Source organism: Anomaloglossus baeobatrachus, chromosome 9 (genome assembly GCF_048569485.1).
Source record: "Anomaloglossus baeobatrachus isolate aAnoBae1 chromosome 9, aAnoBae1.hap1, whole genome shotgun sequence".
Classification (NCBI taxonomy): domain Eukaryota; kingdom Metazoa; phylum Chordata; class Amphibia; order Anura; family Aromobatidae; genus Anomaloglossus; species Anomaloglossus baeobatrachus.
In genome coordinates, this window is record NC_134361.1 from 191,224,801 (window position 1) to 191,245,790 (window position 20,990).

General features: G+C 51.0%; 1 protein-coding gene across 1 annotated transcript in view; it reads right to left on the reverse strand.

The window, feature by feature from the left end:
* The window catches only part of PPP6C (protein phosphatase 6 catalytic subunit), a 46,886-nt gene that overhangs the window by 25,021 nt on the left and 875 nt on the right, over window positions 1-20,990 (reverse strand). The window contains exons 2-4 of the mRNA XM_075324147.1: window positions 9,632-9,727; window positions 7,691-7,756; window positions 6,181-6,322 (exon numbers count right to left, since the gene is read on the reverse strand). Of these exons, the coding sequence (XP_075180262.1) occupies window positions 6,181-6,322; window positions 7,691-7,756; window positions 9,632-9,727 (304 nt within the window). The remainder of the gene's footprint in view (window positions 1-6,180; window positions 6,323-7,690; window positions 7,757-9,631; window positions 9,728-20,990) is intronic.

The window sequence follows — 20,990 nt, forward strand, 5'->3', positions numbered from 1 at the left end:
GGCCGCACAAAGTATTACACTAAAAGTGTAAAGCCCCTCCCCTTCTGCCTATACACCTCCCGTGCTCCCACGGGCTCCTCAGTTTTTTGCTTTGTGCGAAGGAGGCAGACATGCACGCACAGCTCCACAGATTGGTCAGCAGCAGCTGCTGACCATGTCGGATGGAAGAAAAGTGGGCCCATAACAGGGCCCCCAGCATGCTCCCTTCTCACCCCACTCTTGTCGGCGGTGTTGTTAAGGTTGAGGTATCCATTGCGGGTACGGAGGCTGGAGCCCACATGCTGTTTTCCTTCCCCATCCCCCTCAGGGCTCTGGGAGAAGTGGGATCCTATCGGTCTCCAGGCACAGGAGACCGTGCTCCATCCACAGCTCCTGAGGACACTGCTGGATAGGAGCCGGGTACCGCTCAGGGACATGGCCCTGCTACTTGGAGGTACTCTGTATCCCTGTGGGGACCGCGCGCAGCAACACTACAGCTTTGCTGGGTGTGCTAGTGCACCGGGGACCGCGGCGCTGACCGGGTTAAAATGTGCCATTACACACTCAGCGTTGCTGAGTGTGTTTTATGTATAGGGACTGCCGCGCTGACCGCCGCTGCCGCGGAAGCACTGCGGCGCGGCTGGGACTTTTAGTGCGCCGGGGACTTCCGCGCTGGCCGCGCATATACGGCGGCCGCGCTTATTACTCGAGTCTTCGGTTTTTTGCGGCCTAGTTTCCTTTTCCTCCCGCCCTCAGCCCTGACAGGCAGGGGAAGGGCGGGAAGCTGCACAGAACGAGCAGCACTGAGGGCTGGAGCATGCTTTGCATACTCCACCCCTCTCACTGTGCACAGTGCAGCTCCAGTTCCCGCACTCTCGGCCACGCCCACGACTCCCTCCTCTCCTCAGGACGCCGGCAGCCATTACTGTCAGCTCCTCGGACGCAGCAGAGGGGGACAAAGTCTGGGAGACCCAGGCAGGGACTTGGGTGGCCTCACAACCGCTTGAAGCGGGTGGTAAGCAGCACCTGTGGTGCTAGCCCCATTGTGCAGTAGTGTAACTATACTGTATATGTTTATGGTATATACTTTACACTGTATGGTGCACAGTTGATTTCTGGCTATATACCCTATTGTGTTGCTCAGGGAAGATAATAGCATGGCGCCCACAAAGGCAGGGGTGCCAAAACACAGGCTTATTATGCTGCCTGCGCCGCATGTACGACCCCGCTACCGGCAGGTTCCACTGACCCTCATTGTATACAGTGCTCGGGCCCTGTGACACTTACTCAGCCAGAGCCTCTGCTAAGAGGGGCCCAGGGGGAGCCACCTGCTGACAATGTCCAGGTGACGGGGACAGAGTTTGCAAAACTCTCTGAGACTATGGCTAAGATACTAGAAGCCTTGCAGTACAGGCCGGTATCTCAGCACAGGGACTCTGTTGAATCTTTGTTCCCTGGCCCCCCTCAGTTGGACCAACAATGTCCTCCAGGGGTATCTCATAGATCCCAGGCTGAGGGTTCTGACACAGACCCCAGCCCCAGACCGACTAAGCGAGCTCGCTTAGATTTTCCCTCGACATCATCATATTGTTCAGGGTCTCAGCGAGGGGAATCTCGAGTTGATGAAGCGGAGGTAGCTGATCAGGATTCTGATCCTGAGGGCGCTCTCAATCTTAATACTCCAGACGGGGACGCCATAGTGAACGATCTTATTGCATCCATCAATCAAATGCTGGATATTTCTCCCTCAGTCCCTCCAGCAGAGGAGTCGGCTTCTCAGCAGGAGAAATTCCGGTTCAGGTTCCCCAAGCGTACACCGAGTATGTTTCTGGACCACTCTGATTTCAGAGAGGCAGTCCAGAATCACCATGCTTGTCCAGATAAGCGTTTTTCTAAGCGCCTTAAGGATACACGTTATCCCTTTCCACCTGACGTGGTTAAAGGTTGGACTCGGTGTCCCAAAGTGGATCCTTCAATCTCCAGACTGGCGGCTAGATCCATACTTGCAGTGGAAGATGGGGCTTCACTCAAGGATGCCACTGACAGGCAGATGGAGCTCTAGTTGAAATCCATCTATGAAGCGATCGGCGCTTCTTTTGCCCCAGCATTCGCAGCCGTATGGGCGCTACAAGCTATCTCAGCAGGTCAAGCGCAAATTGAAGCAGCCACATGCACGTCCGCGCCACAAGTGCCGTCCATTACCACTCAGACCTCGGCATTTGAGTCTTACACTATTAATGCTGTCCTGGACTCTGCGAGCCGTACGGCGGTGGCAGCCGCCAATTCGGTAGTACTCCGCAGGGCCTTGTGGCTACGGGAATGGAAGGCAGATTCTGCTTCCAAAAAAGCGCTTAACCAGTTTGCCAATTTCTGGCGATAGATTGTTTGGCGAGCGTTTGGATGAAATCATCAAACAATCCAAGGGAAAGGATACATCCTTACCCCAGCCCAAACCGAACATACCCCAACGGAGGAGAGGGCAGTCGAGGTTTCGTTCCTTTCGGGGCGCGGGCAGGTCCCAATTCTCCTCGTCCAAAAGGCCTCAGAAAGAGCAAAGGAACTCTGATGCATGGCGGTCTAAGTCACGTCCTAAAAAGACCACCGGAGGGGCAGCTAACAAAGCGGCTTCCTCATGTCTTTCGACCTCCTCATCCCGCATCCTCGGTCGGTGGCAGGCTCTCCCGCTTTTGCGACACCTGGCTGCCACGAATAAAAGACCGCTGGGTGAGAGACATTCTGTCTCACGGTTACAAGATAGAGTTCACCTCTCGTCCCCCGACTCGATTCTTCAGGTCATCCCCGCCTCCCGAGCGAGCAGAGGCTCTTCTGCAGGCGCTGTGCACTCTGAAGGCAGAAGGAGTGGTGGTCCCTGTTCCTCTTCAGCAACAGGGCCACGGTTTTTACTCCAACTTGTTTGTGGTCCCAAAGAAGGACGGGTCTTTCCGCCCTGTCCTGGACCTGAAACTGCTCAACAAACACGTAAAAACGAGGCGGTTCCGGATGGAATCCCTCCGCCCCGTCATCGCCTCTATGTCCCAAGGAGATTTCCTTGCATCGATCGATATCAAAGATGCTTATCTCCACGTACCGATTGCTCCGGAGCACCAGCGCTTCCTGCGCTTCGCCATAGGAAACGAACACCTGCAGTTCGTGGCACTGCCGTTCGGTTTGGCAACAGCCCCACGGGTTTTTACCAAGGTTATGGCTACTGTAGTAGCGGTCCTGCACTCTCAGGGTCACTCGGTGATCCCGTACTTGAACGATCTGCTGATCAAGGCACCCTCTCAAGAGGCATGCCAACGCAGCCTCGAAGCTACCCTGGAGACTCTCCAGGGTTTCGGGTGGATCATCAATTTTCCGAAGTCAAATCTGACACCGGCCCAATCGCTGACATATCTTGGCATGGAGTTTCATACCCTCTCAGCGATAGTGAAGCTTCCGCTGATCAAGCAGCAGTCACTACAGAAAGGGGTACAATCTCTCCTTCAAGGCCAGTCACACCCCTTGAGGCGCCTCATGCACTTCCTGGGGAAGATAGTGGCAGCAATGGAGGCAGTCCCTTTCGCGCAGTTTCACCTGCGTCCTCTTCAATGGGACATCCTACGCAAATGGGACAGGAAGCAGACGTCCCTCGACAGGACTGTCTCCCTCTCTCAAGCGACCAAAGCTTCCCTTCGGTGGTGGCTTCTTCCCACTTCATTATCAAAGGGAAAATCCTTCCTACCCCCATCCTGGGAGGTGGTCACGACGGACGCGAGTCTGTCAGGGTGGGGAGCGGTTTTTCTCCAACACAGGGCTCAGGGTACGTGGACCCAACAAGAGTCATCGCTTCAGATCAATGTTCTGGAAATACGGGCAGTGTACCTTGCCCTGAAAGCGTTCCAGCAGTGGCTGGAAGGCAAGCAGATCCGAATTCAGTCGGACAATTCCACAGCGGTGGCATACATCAACCACCAAGGCGGCACACGCAGTCGGCAAGCCTTCCAGGAAGTCCGGCGGATTTTGCTGTGGGTGAAAGCAACGGCCTCCACCATCTCTGCAGTTCACATCCCAGGCGTGGAAAACTGGGAAGCAGATTATCTCAGTCGCCAGGGCATGGACGCAGGGGAATGGTCCCTTCACCCGGACGTGTTTCAGGAGATCTGTTGCCGCTGGGGCATGCCGGACGTCGACCTCATGGCGTCCCGGCACAACAACAAGGTACCGATGTTCATGGCACGGTCTCAAGATCCCAGAGCTCTGGCGGCAGACGCCTTAGTTCAGGATTGGTCGCAGTTTCAGCTCCCTTATGTGTTTCCTCCGCTGGCACTGTTGCCCAGAGTGTTACGCAAGATCAGGGCCGACTGCCGCCGCGTCATCCTCGTCGCTCCAGACTGGCCGAGGAGGTCGTGGTACCCGGATCTGTGGCATCTCACGGTCGGCCAACCGTGGGCACTACCAGACCGACCAGACTTGCTATCCCAAGGGCCGTTTTTCCATCTGAATTCTGCGGCCCTCAACCTGACTGTGTGGCCATTGAGTCCTGGATCCTAGCGTCTTCAGGGTTATCTCAAGACGTCATTGCCACTATGAGACAGGCTAGGAAACAAACGTCCGCCAAGATCTACCACAGGTCGTGGAAAATGTTCCTGTCGTGGTGCTCTGCTCAGGGTTTTTCTCCCTGGCCTTTTGCCTTGCCCACTTTCCTGTCCTTCCTTCAATCTGGACTGGGAAAGGGTTTGTCGCTCGGCTCCCTTAAGGGACAAGTCTCAGCGCTCTCTGTGTTTTTTCCAGAAGCGCCTTGCCAGGCTTCCACAGGTACGCACGTTCCTGCAGGGGGTTTGTCACATCGTTCCTCCTTATAAGCGGCCTTTAGAACCCTGGGATCTGAACAGGGTGTTGAGGGTTCTTCAGAAACCTCCATTCGAGCCAATGAGAGATATTTCTCTCTCACGCCTTTCGCAGAAAGTGGTTTTCCTAGTTGCAGTCACTTCTCTTCGGAGAGTGTCTGAGCTAGCAGCGCTGTCATGCAAAGCCCCTTTCCTGGTGTTTCACCAGGACAAGGTGGTTCTACGTCCGGTTCCGGAATTCCTCCCTAAGGTGGTATCCCCCTTTCATCTCAATCAGGATATCTCCTTACCTTCTTTTTGTCCTCATCCAGTTCACCAATGTGAAAAGGATTTGCACTTGTTAGATCTGGTGAGAGCACTCAGACTCTACATTTCTCGTACGGCGCCCTTGCGCCGCTCGGATGCACTTTTTGTCCTTGTCGCTGGCCAGCGTAAAGGGTCACAGGCTTCCAAATCAACCCTGGCTCGGTGGATCAAGGAACCAATTCTCGAAGCTTACCGTTCTGCTGGGCTTCCGGTTCCCTCAGGGCTGAAGGTCCATTCTACCAGAGCCGTGGGTGCGTCCTGGGCTTTGAGGCACCAGGCTACGGCTCAGCAGGTGTGTCAGGCGGCTACCTGGTCGAGCCTGCACACTTTCACGAAACACTATCAGGTGCATACCTATGCTTCGGCGGATGCCAGCCTAGGTAGACGAGTACTTCAGGCGGCGGTTGCCCACCTGTAGGAAGGGGCCGTTTTACGGCTCTATTACGAGGTATTATTTTACCCACCCAGGGACTGCTTTTGGACGTCCCAATGGTCTGGGTCTCCCAATGGAGCGACAAAGAAGAAGGGAATTTTGTTTACTTACCGTAAATTCCTTTTCTTCTAGCTCCAATTGGGAGACCCAGCACCCGCCCCTGTTTTTTTGTGTACACATGTTGTTCATGTTTAATGGTTTCAGTTCTACGATATTCCTTCGGATTGAATTTACTTAAAACCAGTTTATAATTTTTTCCTCCTTCTTGCTTTTGCACCAAAACTGAGGAGCCCGTGGGAGCACGGGAGGTGTATAGGCAGAAGGGGAGGGGCTTTACACTTTTAGTGTAATACTTTGTGCGGCCTCCGGAGGCATAGCCTATACACCCCAATGGTCTGGGTCTCCCAATTGGAGCTAGAAGAAAAGGAATTTACGGTAAGTAAACAAAATTCCCTTCTTTGTGGGGGGTTTTCCCCATCTTTGAGCCTATGGTGGAATAATATTTGAAAAGGGACAAACCCTTTAAAATTTTTATATTTGGGATTTTTAAAACATAAGTTTACAAGAAAATCTTAGCTCCCTCCAAACCAATCCTCCCCAACCAGATGTACCACGAGATAAACAATGGCTTACCATAGAATCCATATACTTGAGTGATCTGTCGGCTCTCGTGATTCCCTCTCAGCAGTGTAATGCGGTCGGGCCACTTGGCTTTCAGTGCAAGAAGGTAAGTGAATGTCTCCAGGCTGTAATACCCTCGGTCTACAAAGTCTCCCTGAAAATGCACCAAGGTATCTAGTTAGCTGAAAAGCACTATTAAAAGGGAACCTGTCACTAGAATTTTTGCTATGAAACTAAAATAATCCCCTTCTGCAGCTCCGGGGCTGCATTCTAGAAAGGTTCATCTTGCTACTGGCCGCCCTTTCAGACCTAAATAAACACTTTATAAAATATTACCTTTTTTATGCTAATGAGGTTTGCTAGCCACGGGGGCGGGCTGTATTGCGTCCGTTATTCCCCCTCCTGCCGCTGTTCACCGTCCCCCAGTGTTGATTGACATAGATGAGGCCGCCGCCCTCATGTTACTCCGTGCTCCTGAAGTCTCACGCATGCCCAGTGGCACTATCGCAGGACTGAGCACTGTTCAAATCGCGAGCGCCGGATATCTTATTGCACAGGCGCGAGATTATGGACGGGTACTTGGATGACGCTGGTGATCACAATATCATCACCAGCGTCATCCAAGTAGCCGCCCATAATCTTGCGCCTGCGCAATATCACCTGTGCTCGCAATTTGAAAAGTGTCCAACGATAGTGCCACTGCGCATGCGCGAGATTATGGGCGGCTACTTGGATGACGCTGGTGATGACATTGTGATCACCAGCGTCATCCAAGTACCCGCCCATAATCTCGCGCCTGCGCAATAATATCACCGGCGCTCGCGATTTGAACAGTGCTCAGTCCCACGATAGTGCGAGACTTCAGGAGCACTGAGTAACATGAGGGCGGCGGCCTCATCTACGTCAATCAACACTGGGGGAAGGCGAACAGCGGGAGGAGGGGGAATAATACAGCCCGCCCCCGTGGCCAGCAAAGCTCATTAGCATAAAAAAAGGTAATATTTAATAAAGTGTTTATTTAGGTCTGAAAGGGCGGCCAGTAGCAAGAGGAACCTTTATAGAAGGCAGCCCAGGAGCTGCAGAAGGGGAGTCTTTTAGTTTCATAGCGAAAATTTCGGTGACAGATTCCCTTTAAGCAGGATGAAAACAAGCACAGTGTGCGGACACAAAAGGAGGACAGCGGTACTTAGTCTCTTAACCTTGTAGCTTTGCCCAATGAAACACTTCCTAATACCCAGCTTTCCCAAAAACAACATCTACCCCAGGAACCTACCAGACAAGTAATCTACAGAGCAAGCTGGTAAAAGATCTGTTACCGTAAATGAAAAGATATTAAATATTGTAGTCTTGAATATTTTTAGATTCACATTCATTTTATATTTAACTTTCCTACTTTTACTTACCAGCAAAGAATAAATATATATTTTTACTCCTAGTGGTGCATTACTGCTGCATATAGGACACGATTAGTCAGCGCTCAAATGACTCACGGTGACCCTTTGTAGTGCACATGATGACTCACCATAAATATGTAATTTGTGTCGGGGACTTGTCCTCCAGTTCTGAAGAGTTCACACAGATCATAAAACTGGAAAGCATGAAAATGAATTGACAATATATTATACATATAAACACATAATTATATTATTATATATATTATTACACACACACACAAACACACACACAAACACACACTATTTTTCAGATTATAAGATGCACTTTACCTTCCAAAAATTTGGAAGGAAAATGAGGAGTGAGTCTTAAATTCGAATGTATCTTACCGGGGGGTTGTGAAGAGGGGTCAAAGGAGGCAGGGGTAATGCTATGTGGGTGCTGCCAGCGCTGTTGTGTGCATCGGGCTCTGCGCTCGGCTGCTCTGTGCGGTCATTCTGAAGATGTTGGCAGTCAGGGCATCAAATAATGGTGCCTAGAGTCAGCGCCTGCGCAGATGGAGCTCTCACCTCAAGCTCTGAACTGCGCACGCGCCGACTCCGGCCTCCATTATTTGAAGCCCTCACCGTAGATATCTTCAGAATGGCCGGGGACTCACCGCCCCTTGAACACAGCAGAGCGGCCTCACCAGCCCTGCACAGAGCAGAGACCGCAGTGAGTATATGGGCCTCCCTCCGTACCACTGGCAGCATCACCGCACTCCAGTACCGCCTCTGCCTCCTGTGACTCCAGCTCCGCTGCTGCCCCCTCTCCCTGGTAAGACACCACCAGATTATAAAACGGACCCCTTTTTTTTTTTTTCTCCAAATTTGGAGTGCGTCTTATAAAACGAAAAATACAGATAAAGACATACACATATATATATGTGTCTGTGTGTGTGTCTTTGTCATATATATATATATATATATATATATATATATATATATATATATATATATATATATATATACACACATATACACACACACACACATACACACACACACACACACACACACACACACACACAGTACAGATCAAAAGTTTAGACACACCTTCAGCCTAGAACAACTGTTAAGAGGAGACTTTGTGCAGCAGCCTTCATGGTAAAATAGCTGCTAGGAAACCACTGCTAAGGACAGGCAACAAGCAGAAGAGACTTGTTTGGGCTAAAGAACACAAGGAATGGACATTAGACCAGTGGAAATCTGTGCTTTGGTCTGATGAGTCCAAATTTGAGACCTTTGGATCCAACCACCGTGTCTTTGTAGAAAAGGTGAACGGATGGACTCTACATGGCTGGTTCCCACCGTGAAGCATGGCGGAGGAGGTGTGATGGTGTGGGGGTGCTTTGCTGGTGACACTGTTGGGGATTTATTCAAAATTGTAGGCATACAGAACCAGCATGGCTACCACAGCATCTTGCAGTGGCGTGCTATTCCATCCGGTTTGCGTTTAGTTGGACCATCATTTATTTTTCAACAGGACAATGACCCCGAACACACCTCCAGGCTGTGTAAGGGCTATTTGACTAAGAAGGAGAGTGATGGGGTGCAACGCCAGATGACCTGGCCTCCACAGTCACCAGACCTGAACCCAATCGAGATGGTTTGGGGTGAACTGGACCGCAGAGTGACGGCAAAAGGGCCAACAAGTGCTAAGCATCTCTGAGAACTCCTTCAACACTGTTTGAAAACCATTTCCGGTGACTACCTCTAGAAGCTCATCAAGAGAATGCCAAGAGCGTGCAAAGCAGTAATCAAGGCAAAAAGTGGCTACTTTGAAGAACCTAGAATATAAGACATATTTTCAGTTGTTTCACACTTTAAAGTATTTAATTCCACAAGTGTTAATTCATAGTTTTGATGCCTTCAATGTGAATCTACAATTTTCAGAGTCCTGTAAATCAAGAAAACTCTGAATGAGAAGGTGTGTCCAAACTTTTGGTCTGTACTGTACATACAAACACACAAATATAGGTTAGCTGTGATCAGCTGCTTAGCGTGACCTCCAATAAGACTAGTCATCTTACCTGTCCGTGTATATCTCCGCACACTGTAACCGGAGTAGATACGGGCTGGACATTGGACTCTTCCAGTAGCAAATCACACACATAATCACATAAACGCTGCGTGAAGAAAAAGGAGAATGCGGATTATTTTCATTTGGGCAAGAAGTAATATATACATAAAGAATAAGACCACCTAGAAAATGATAGCTGCATTATATTACTGTTACACAGATTCAATCACATCATAAAAAGTTCCGGGAGAATTCACTCTGGAAGTGTCAATCTCAACCGAGGTCAAAGGGGTGATCGAAAGTTAAAGAGGCCATCAGTAGTGATGAGTGAGCACTAACATGCTCAGGTGCTCCTAACAAGCAGTTGGGACACTCAGGACCGGCTCGACTCGTGTACAGAGCATAATGGAAGATCTTCTGGAAAAATGCTCACATTCTACATTGACTTCCATTATACCCAGTACACAAGTGGAGCCTGTGCCAAGCATCCAACTGCTCGTTACGAGAACCGAGCATGGTAGTGCCCACTCATCACTAGTTACGAGTACAGAGCATCTGAGCATGGTAGTGCCCGCTCATCACTAGTTACGAGTACTGAGCACCTGAGCATGGTAGTGCCCGCTCATCACTAGTTACCAGTACAGAGCATCTGAGCATGGTAGTGCCCGCTCATCACTAGTTACGAGTACTGAGCACCTGAGCATGGTAGTGCCCGCTCATCACTAGTTACCAATACTGAGCACACGAGCATGGTAGTGCCCGCTCATCACTAGTTACTAGTACTGATGACCCGAGCATGGTAGTGCCCGTTCATCACTAGTTACGAGTACTGAGCACCCGAGCATGGTAGTGCCCGCTCATCACTAGTTACGAGTACTGAGCATCTGAGCATGGTAGTGCCCGCTTATCACTAGTTACGAGTACTGATGACCCGAGCATGGTAGTGCCCGCTCATCACTAGTTACGAGTACTGAGCACCCGAGCATGGTAGTGCCCGCTCATCACTAGTTACGAGTACTGAGCACCCGAGCATGGTAGTGCCCGCTCATCACTAGTTACGAGTACTGAGCATCTGAGCATGGTAGTGCCCGCTTATCACTAGTTACGAGTACTGATGACCCGAGCATGGTAGTGCCCGCTCATCACTAGTTAGGCTGGTTTCACACTACGTTTATTTAACATGCGTCATGAACGTTTTTTTGCTGCAAAAGCGGATCCTGCTTTTACAGCAAAAAACGCATGCAAACGCATGTCTTATTTTGCAGGATCCTGTCACTGGATGTTTAGGGGCGGGCATTGGAGTCATGTGATCGGGAGTGAGGGGAACTAGACTGGGAGCCGGCTTCTGACAGCTGCAGACGCTCGTAACCAAGGTAAACATCGGGCTTGGATACCCGATATTTATCTTGGTTACGAGTGTCTGCAGCTGCTAGGAGCAGGGCTGTCTGCACACGTAACCAACGTAAACATCGGGTAACTAAGAGAAGTGGTTACCCGATATTTACCTTGGTTACGAGTGTCCACAGCTCTCAGGTGGGGGAGAGGGAGGGGAGGAAGGGGGAAAGACAGAGATAGAGAGAGGGGGTGAGGGAGGAGGAGAGACAGACATATCACGCGAGACTGGTTCTGGGCATGCTCAGTAGAGCAAGCAGGATCCTGTCTATCAGCACGCCAGCGTTCACCTGCGTTTGCGTGCTGTTTAGTCAGGATCCGGTGACATGCAGTATTTGGACGCAGCTCAAAACCGCTACAAGTAGCGTTTTTGAAAGATGTTAAAAAACTGCAAGTCGCTGGATCCTCACTATAACGCACGCAAACGCATGCGAACGCAGGTGGACGCGAGTCCATTGCAAATGCATTGAAATGAAAACGCATTTGCACTGGATCCGCTTTTCCGCTAAAATAACGTTATGGACGGATGTTAAATAAACGTAGTGTGAAACCAGCCTTACGAGTACTGAGCACCTGAGCATGGTAGTGCCCGCTCATCACTAGTTACGAGTACTGAGCACCTGAGCATGGTAGTGCCCGCTCATCACTAGTTACGAGTACTGAGCACCTGAGCATGGTAGTGCCCGCTCATCACTAGTTACGAGTACTGAGCACCCGAGCATGGTAGTGCCCGCTCATCACTAGTTACGAGTACTGAGCACCTGAGCATGGTAGTGCCCGCTCATCACTAGTTGAAATCAGGTTATGTACCCATAGAATCTGAGATAAGTTACTGATCGCTGGGTCTCAGTGACTGACAGACGTGACCACTATTATCCTTATTGGAATGGCGCTGCAGTGCGTATGGGTTTCCCAGCAATTGGAAAAATGAGGCACCATTATCCCCTACAGAATGGAGCAGCCAACTCTTACACCTCCATGGTCATGGGGTACCAACCTTGTACCGACTGATTCTGCAGTCTCACTCCGTGCCGTCCATAATCCTCTTCATGCTAACTACAGCATTGGCGAGTTTGGGCCATTTACTGGGAGGCACGGTGGCTCAGTGGTTAGCACTGCAGTCTTGCAGTGCTGGGGTCCTGGGTTCAAATCCCACCAAAGACAATATCTGCAAGGAGTTTGTATGTTCTCCCCGTGTTTGCGTGGGTTTCCTCCCACACTCCAAAAACATACTGATAGGAAACTTAGATTGTGAGCCCCAATGGGGACAGTGTTGCCGATGTATATAAAGCGCTGTGGAATTAACAGCGCTATATGAATAAATATTATGACTTTTACATTACACCCTGGTTATATTTACAATGCAAAAAAAAAGTGGGAAAACCTGTATAAAGTTTACCCAAGACAAAGGCAAAGGGTATGTCCACATGGGTCAGATATGTAGAAGAGTCCATGAAAACAGACAGAGCTAAGGGATGTACATGGTGTAGGAGCAATAATCAAAGCCACTGGGTTCCACCATGTACACTGCAGAGGCAAAAGCAATTTTGAGCTGACTGGTACGGGAACTGGGTGTTGAACAGCCTCCGATCTCATACTGATGTACCTATCCCATCAGTAATCAGCCCACAACAATCCTTTTAAAAGGAATCTGTCAGCAGGTGTTTGCTACCTCATCATGAAATAGGCAAACAGATCCTGAATCCAATGATGTATCACTTAGATTACTGGCTGTAGCCATTTGTGTTTAAAAATCAGAATTTTTAGGTTTAGTCATGTAGCTGAGCCCAGGGAGCTTTTGCTGCCCACATTGACAGTGAGGTGTCAATCACAGCAGGGGGCGTGTCAGACTTCTCCACACATCAGCTTCTAGTCCTGTAATGATAAGGGTCCTGCTGCTTAAACAAACAGGGTCCTTAGCAAATAAACATAAGACTATGACAAAACAGGCATCCCTGAACTGTGTTAACCCATTGCAGCACGGTGGCTGCAATTTACACAGCAAAAATCTGCTGACAGATTCCCTGTAAGTCCCAGGCAATGAATGGTTACCATAAAACCAAAATCTTTAAGTCATTTGAAGCCTCCATAGGCGCCAAATACCCGGACAGAAATATCCAGAAGGAATAACAATGTAGCCTATATGTGATCGGGAGCGTTACTTGGTGATGAACGCCATTACTTCACCCACTGGTGTCACAGACTCACTGTCAGTCACTGAGACTACTCGTAGCCTGCGGTCACCCAAAGATCCCTGCAAATGTGATGGACCCATTAACTGTCAGGATCCAATACACATATCCAACTACTGGTGAGCCCCAGTAATAGCACAGTGCACCTGCATATTAATTACTTAGACCAGGCGGATTAGTGTAGTTGTATTAAAGGGGTTTCCTGATTTCAGATACCAAACAAACTGTGCTTTACTCACCCTCCCCGGGTCCAGTGCGGAGTCTCCATCGCTACTGTCTTATTGTCTATAGCGCTAATGGCACATTGACATCACTGTAACCAGTGAGCTCAAGGGCTCATGAGCCGAGCTCACTGAATGGCTGCCATGTTATCAATGTGACATCAACAATTGAGACTCAGCGCTGGACCTGGGGAGGGTGAGTAACACACTGTTTTGGTTTTTTTTTCTTTTAAAATAAACTGCTGGCAGGGGACAAGAGTTTTCCAAAACAAGAAAACCCCTTTAGCTTCATAGTGCTGTAAGGCCATTGCTTGGTCATAGCTGTCTGGGTGAAGTCAGCCAAACTGTGTGTGCAAACAGAGGATACGGCGATCGAGCGCGGCCATGTAGAGCATCTATGCTACAAGTCCAAAGCCGTAGATCATCCCTGAAGCCGTGTACTCAAGGCCCATGACACTTTACATTGTCACATGATGGAACATTCCATAGACAGGACTAGAGTTGACAAACACTACCTCCAATAGGTGGCACTAGAGCTCCCATCTACTTCCTCTTTGAAGAGGCCATTTGCATATTTAAAGGGGAAGTGTCACTTTGGAAAAAACACTATTTACCTGCAGATATAGATTAATCTGTAGGCAAATAGCGTCAAAGCTTCCTTTCTAAAAGTGTGGCTACCGAGAGAAAGGTGGCACAGCCCAAAACTTAGATTGACAGCCAGCTGTGCAGAACTAGTTGTCAAAGTGCCGGCTGTGCTTATAGTATAATGTACAGTGACTGTAGATGCTCCATGTACGACCCCATAACCGAAAGCCAGCAGCTCCAGGGAAGAAATAAGTTCCTTTTCTCCCAGTAGCTGCACTTTCAGTAAGGTGGGTTTGCAATATTTTGACACCAGATAACCCTATATCTAAAAGGTGAATGGCATTCCTTTAAAGAGAACCTGTCACCAGATTTTTCACTATTAAACTAAAAGTCTCCCCTTCTGTGCCCTGACTCCCCTTGCAGACCCCAAAAATGACTTCATAAAACATGACCCCCACGTATGCTAATGACCTGTGGGGCTCAGATGGGCGGGCCCTAACAAAAACCCCAGGATCTCCATCCGACGCGCGTTTCGCGGGGTCAAGCTTCCTCAAGGTGGGCAGCCAGAGTGGCGGATGGAGATCCTGGGCGTTATTTCTGGGACTTACTGAGCTTTTGGACACTGTTTGGGCTGGCTGAACTTGGAGCATTATCCTGAATACCTCACTGCACTAGCACTTTAGGTAAGAGACCGTGAATAGTACTATATGTGCTCTTACTGTTTTGGTTCTTTCCTTACAATTGTACTACTATTTTGTGACTTCAGGCTTCTGCTCCATCGAAACTTGTCCCCCTCCTTTGGGGTTTTTATTAGGGGATTTACAGCTTATGCCGCCCCCCTTCAAGTGTCCTAGCTCTTTATCACTGTATTTGCCTAATCCCGAATTAATTCTGTAACAGCCCCTATTTTTCCACAATGGTGTATTCTACAGACTGACACACTGTAGGTGGCTGTCCTCTTTGTTAAACATGGACTCCGGCAATTAGTCCCCCCTTGTTTTATGGTTGTGTACCACCATTTTACCATTCTGTGATGTGTACGTCCTAATAAAGTTTATGTACTTTTTGCACATTTACTCTTGTCCTCTTGTAATTTACCTGTGCAGTTATGTTTGCTTGCGCACGCGCAGTTCGCTCTGCCATATCGCAGCCAGATCAGAAAACATAGCTGCCCTCACGCGCGTCGGTGAGCTAAATGCGCAGGCGCGAGATTATGGGCAGGTACGAGGATGACGCTGGTGAGGTCATGCACAGCGCCGACCATAATCTTACGCCTGCACATTTAGCTCACCAGTGCGCGCGAGGGCAGCTATGTTTTCTGCTCTGCCAGCGATATGGCAGAGCGAATTGCGCAAGCCGACATAACTGCATAGGCGCGAGATTTGAAAAAGCAATGAGGATGATGACGGAGGCGTCAAGTGAAGAGCGTCAGAAGGGGGGACAGGAACTGAAAAAGAGAACGCTCATCTGAGCCCCACAGGTCATTAGCATACCTAACGGTCATGTTTTATGAAGTTATTTTTGGGGTCTGCAAGGGAAATCAAGACACAAGGTGCACCTTCATAGAATGCAGCCCAGAAAATGCAGAAGGGGACACTTTTAGTTTAATAGTGAAAAATTTGGTGACAGGTTCACTTTAAATTACCAGAGGAGTATTGCATGGCCTACAAGTCTCCTTACACTGACAATAGACAAGAAGAAACTTTACCTCTTATGATTCTCTGGATGATCCACCATTACTAAAAGATTTAGGAGACATCCACACAGGACATATTTCACTGTAGAAATTACCGAGAATCCACAACGACAAAATCTGAACGTGACAGAGAACCAAAGACAAAAGCGATGTCGGACAAGCGCTGCCGAGGATAATAGGCACATGATAAAAAACAAAACAAAAAAAAAAAACAAAAAAACGTAGCATTTTATTGGACTACGCCTTTCAGAAACGATCCGTATATGCCCTGGGGATAAGGTTCACCCACAGTTACACAAATCTCTTTATGGGGTGTTTCAAGTCCCTGTTTAACCCCTTCACACCATGACCATTTTCAGTTTGCTATGTTTTCTCCTCCTCTTTTTCCAAGAGCCATAACTTATTTTTCCATCAATGTGATAACATTTTTGGGTTCCCTAGAGCGAGCAGTGGCGCCAGATCATTTACCGATTTGTACATCTGGCTACAAATCCCACCAAGTACAACATCTCTCAATAGTTTATATGTTCCCCCTGGGTTTCCAGTTTCCTCTTACACTCCAAAGACCATAGTGATATGAAGTTTATAGCTCTTACAAAGACAAGCCCAGCAATACCTTTACATGACCAGTCTGTTCCTCTGTCATCGAGAAATCGCCATTTGAATATGTAAATGAGCCTGAAGAGCTATGGTAGGTCTGAAGCCTCCGTCACTCCAGCTCTAGTCTTCACCCAGCACCACCTTCTCCTGCTTGACTGACAGCCTCTGTGCTGTGTGACCTATGGCAAAGGGGCTGTCCGTGAAGCAGAAAAGGGCTGCGATGATTGATGAATAGAGCTGGAGTGATGGAGGCTTCAGATCTACCATAGCTCTTCAGCATAGATTGTATATCAATACAAACGCTGTTTTTACAATAACAGAAAAAGTGACTTTCGGGTGTGGGGGGGTGTTGGGAGTTAGAGCCTGATGCCAGATTCCCTAGAGTCCCTTTAAATCAGAGGAGGGGGGGGGGGGACGGGACCAGCAGAGATCAGAGAAGGGGTGGGCGGGCGGGCAGCAGAGATCAGAGAAGGGGTGGGCGGGCGGGCAGCAGAGATCAGAGAAGGGGTGGGCGGGCGGGCAGCAGAGATCAGAGAAGGGGTGGGCGGGCGGGCAGCAGAGATCAGAGAAGGGGTGGGCGGGCGAGCAGCAGAGATCAGAGAAGGGGTGGGCGGGCGGGCAGCAGAGATCAGAGAAGGGGTGGGCGGGCGGGCAGCAGAGATCAGAGAAGGGGTGGGTGGGCAGCAGAGATCAGAGAAGGGGTGGGTGGGTGGGCGGGCAGCAGAGATCAGAGAAGGGGTGGGTGGGTGGGCGGGCAGCAGAGATCAGAGAAGGGGTGGGTGGGCGAGCAGCAGAGATCAGAGAAGGGGTGGGCGGGCGGGCAGCAGAGATCAGAGAAGGGGTGGGCGGGCGGGCAGCAGAGATCAGAGAAGGGGTGGGCGGGCGGGCAGCAGAGATCAGAGAAGGGGTGGGTGGGCAGCAGAGATCAGAGAAGGGGTGGGTGGGTGGGCGGGCAGCAGAGATCAGAGAAGGGGTGGGTGGGTGGGCGGGCAGCAGAGATCAGAGAAGGGGTGGGTGGGTGGGCGGGCAGCAGAGATCAGAGAAGGGGTGGGTGGGTGGGCGGGCAGCAGAGATCAGAGAAGGGGTGGGTGGGTGGGCGGGCAGCAGAGATCAGAGAAGGGGTGGGTGGGCGGGCGGGCAGCAGAGATCAGAGAAGGGGTGGGTGGGCGGGCGGGCAGCAGAGATCAGAGAAGGGGTGGGTGGGCGGGCGGGCAGCAGAGATCAGAGAAGGGGTGGGCGGGCGGGCGGGCAGCAGAGATCAGAGAAGGGGTGGGCGGGCGGGCAGCAGAGATCAGAGAAGGGGTGGGCGGGCGGGCAGCAGAGATCAGAGAAGGGGTGGGCGGGCGGGCAGCAGAGATCAGAGAAGGGGTGGGCGGGCGGGCAGCAGAGATCAGAGAAGGGGTGGGCGGGCGGGCAGCAGAGATCAGAGAAGGGGTGGGCGGGCGGGCAGCAGAGATCAGAGAAGGGGTGGGCGGGCGGGCAGCAGAGATCAGAGAAGGGGTGGGCGGGCGGGCAGCAGAGATCAGAGAAGGGGTGGGCGGGCGGGCAGCAGAGATCAGAGAAGGGGTGGGCGGGCGGGCAGCAGAGATCAGAGAAGGGGTGGGCGGGCGGGCAGCAGAGATCAGAGAAGGGGTGGGCGGGCGGGCAGCAGAGATCAGAGAAGGGGTGGGCGGGCGGGCAGCAGAGATCAGAGAAGGGGTGGGCGGGCGGGCAGCAGAGATCAGAGAAGGGGTGGGCGGGCGGGCAGCAGAGATCAGAGAAGGGGTGGGCGGGCGGGCAGCAGAGATCAGAGAAGGGGTGGGCGGGCGGGCAGCAGAGATCAGAGAAGGGGTGGGCGGGCGGGCGGGCAGCAGAGATCAGAGAAGGGGTGGGTGGGCGGGCAGCAGAGATCAGAGAAGGGGTGGGTGGGCGGGCAGCAGAGATCAGAGAAGGGGTGGGTGGGCGGGCAGCAGAGATCAGAGAAGGGGTGGGTGGGTGGGCAGCAGAGATCAGAGAAGGGGTGGGTGGGTGGGCAGCAGAGATCAGAGAAGGGGTGGGTGGGTGGGCAGCAGAGATCAGAGAAGGGGTGGGTGGGTGGGCAGCAGAGATCAGAGAAGGGGTGGGTGGGTGGGCAGCAGAGATCAGAGAAGGGGTGGGTGGGTGGGCAGCAGAGATCAGAGAAGGGGTGGGTGGGTGGGCAGCAGAGATCAGAGAAGGGGTGGGTGGGTGGGCAGCAGAGATCAGAGAAGGGGTGGGTGGGTGGGCAGCAGAGATCAGAGAAGGGGTGGGTGGGTGGGCAGCAGAGATCAGAGAAGGGGTGGGTGGGTGGGCAGCAGAGATCAGAGAAGGGGTGGGTGGGTGGGCAGCAGAGATCAGAGAAGGGGTGGGTGGGTGGGCAGCAGAGATCAGAGAAGGGGTGGGTGGGTGGGCAGCAGAGATCAGAGAAGGGGTGGGTGGGTGGGCAGCAGAGATCAGAGAAGGGGTGGGTGGGTGGGCAGTAGTGATGGGAAATCTAGTTCATTTTGGTGATTAGTTCACCATGAACTAGTTCACTGAAAAGATTAGTTCAAAAGATTAGCTCATTTAGTTCATCTAGTTCAGTATTTCTCTCCACTCTATCCTGAGGAGCTGATAGGAAATGCATCATGTGACCTGTGAACTAAATGAACTATATGAGCTGCTGAACTGAATGTTCTACTGAGAATGAATCAGGACAGTCTAGTTCAGTCTGATGCATCTCACTCAGCCCAGCAGCGCCCCCTGTGTAGAGTGTAGAGTACTGACCCATAATGAATGTGTATGAGGGAGCTGAGAAGCAGTTCAGCAGCCACCATTTTGAGAACAGAACAGGAGCCAATGGTAAAGATTTTAGCAAGACTGATCTAGGCTACAGGAGGCCGATCCTCTACAGGAGGCTGATCCTATCACACAGACAGGTGAGGGGCATGAACCACACACAGAAAAACTCTCTCTCATACACACATGAGCTGTGTCTGTCTACTGTGCAATTTCAGTATTTATTAATATTATTATTACTATTATATTTATATTTGATGTGTGGTATAGTGTAAAGCGGGCTTTACACGCTACGACATCGCTAATGCGGAGTCGTTGGGGTCACGGAATTCGTGACGCACATCCGGCCGCATTAGCGATGCCGTTGCGTGTGACATCGATTAGCGATTTTGCATCGTTGCAAAACAGTGAAAAATCGCTAATCGGCGACACGGGGGTCCATTCCCAATTATCGTTACTTCAGCAGTAACGAGGTTGTTCCTCGTTCCTGCGGCATCACACATCGCTGCGTGTGACGCCGCAGGAGCGAGGAACGTCTCCCTACCTGCCTCCCGGCCGCTATGCGGAAGGAAGGAGGTGGGCGGGATGTTACGTCCCGCTCATCTCCGCCCCTCCGCTGCGATTGGGCGGCGGTTCAGTGACGTCGCTGTGACGCCGCACGGACCGCCCCCTTAGAAAGGAGGCGGTTCGCCGGTCACAGCGACGTCGCCGGACAGGTAAGTATGTGTGACGGCTCTGGGCGATGTTGTGCGCCACGGGCAGCGATATGCCCGTGTCGCGCAACAGATGGGGGCGGGTACGCACACTAGCGATATCGGGACCGATATCGCAGTGTGTAAAGTAGCCTTTACTCCCTTCTTTTCCAGCATCAGGAGCTATAAAGAGCAAGTGTGAGGGCAGGAGCCTCCTGGAGCTGTAGAGGAATCACTCTCTGTCTCCTCACACTGCTGTTTAGTTCAGTATTTCTCTCCACCCTGTCCTATGAGCTGACAGGAAATGCATCATGTGACCTGTGAACTAGATGAACTAGATGAGCTGCTGAACTAAATGTTCTACTGAGAATGACTCAGGACAGTCTAGTTCAATCTGATGCATCTCACTGAGCCCAGCAGCGCCCCATGTGGTAGTGTAGAGTACTGACTCATAATGAATGTGGATGAGGGAGCTGAGGAGCAGTTCAGCATTCACCATTTTGAGAACAGAACAGGAGACAGTGGTAAAGTTTTTAGCAAGACTGATCTTCTAGACTACAGGAGGCTGATCCTCTACAGGAGGCTGATCCTCTACAGGAGGCTGATCCTATCACACAGACAGGTGAGGGGCATAAACCACACACAGAAAAACTCTCTCATACACACATATGAGCTGTGTCTGTCTACTGTGCAATTTCAGTTTTTATTAATATTATTATTACTATTATATTTGTATTTGATGTGTGCTAGTGTTTTACTACCTTCAAGTGTGAGAGCAGGAGCCTCCTGGAGCTGTAGAGGATCACTGTCTGTCTCCTCCCACTCTAGTTCATAATGAACTAATCTCTGTCAGGATGGTGAACTAGATGAACTAGTTCACTCTGAAGATTAGTTCATTTTGAACTACTCACTCACGAACTACCCATCACTAGTGGGCAGCAGAGATCAGAGAAGGGGTGGGTGGGTGGGCAGCAGAGATCAGAGAAGGGGTGGGTGGGTGGGCAGCAGAGATCAGAGAAGGGGTGGGCGGGCGGGCAGCAGAGATCAGAGAAGGGGTGGGCGGGCGGGCAGCAGAGATCAGAGAAGGGGTGGGCGGGCGGGCAGCAGAGATCAGAGAAGGGGTGGGCGGGCGGGCAGCAGAGATCAGAGAAGGGGTGGGCGGGCGGGCAGCAGAGATCAGAGAAGGGGTGGGCGGGCGGGCAGCAGAGATCAGAGA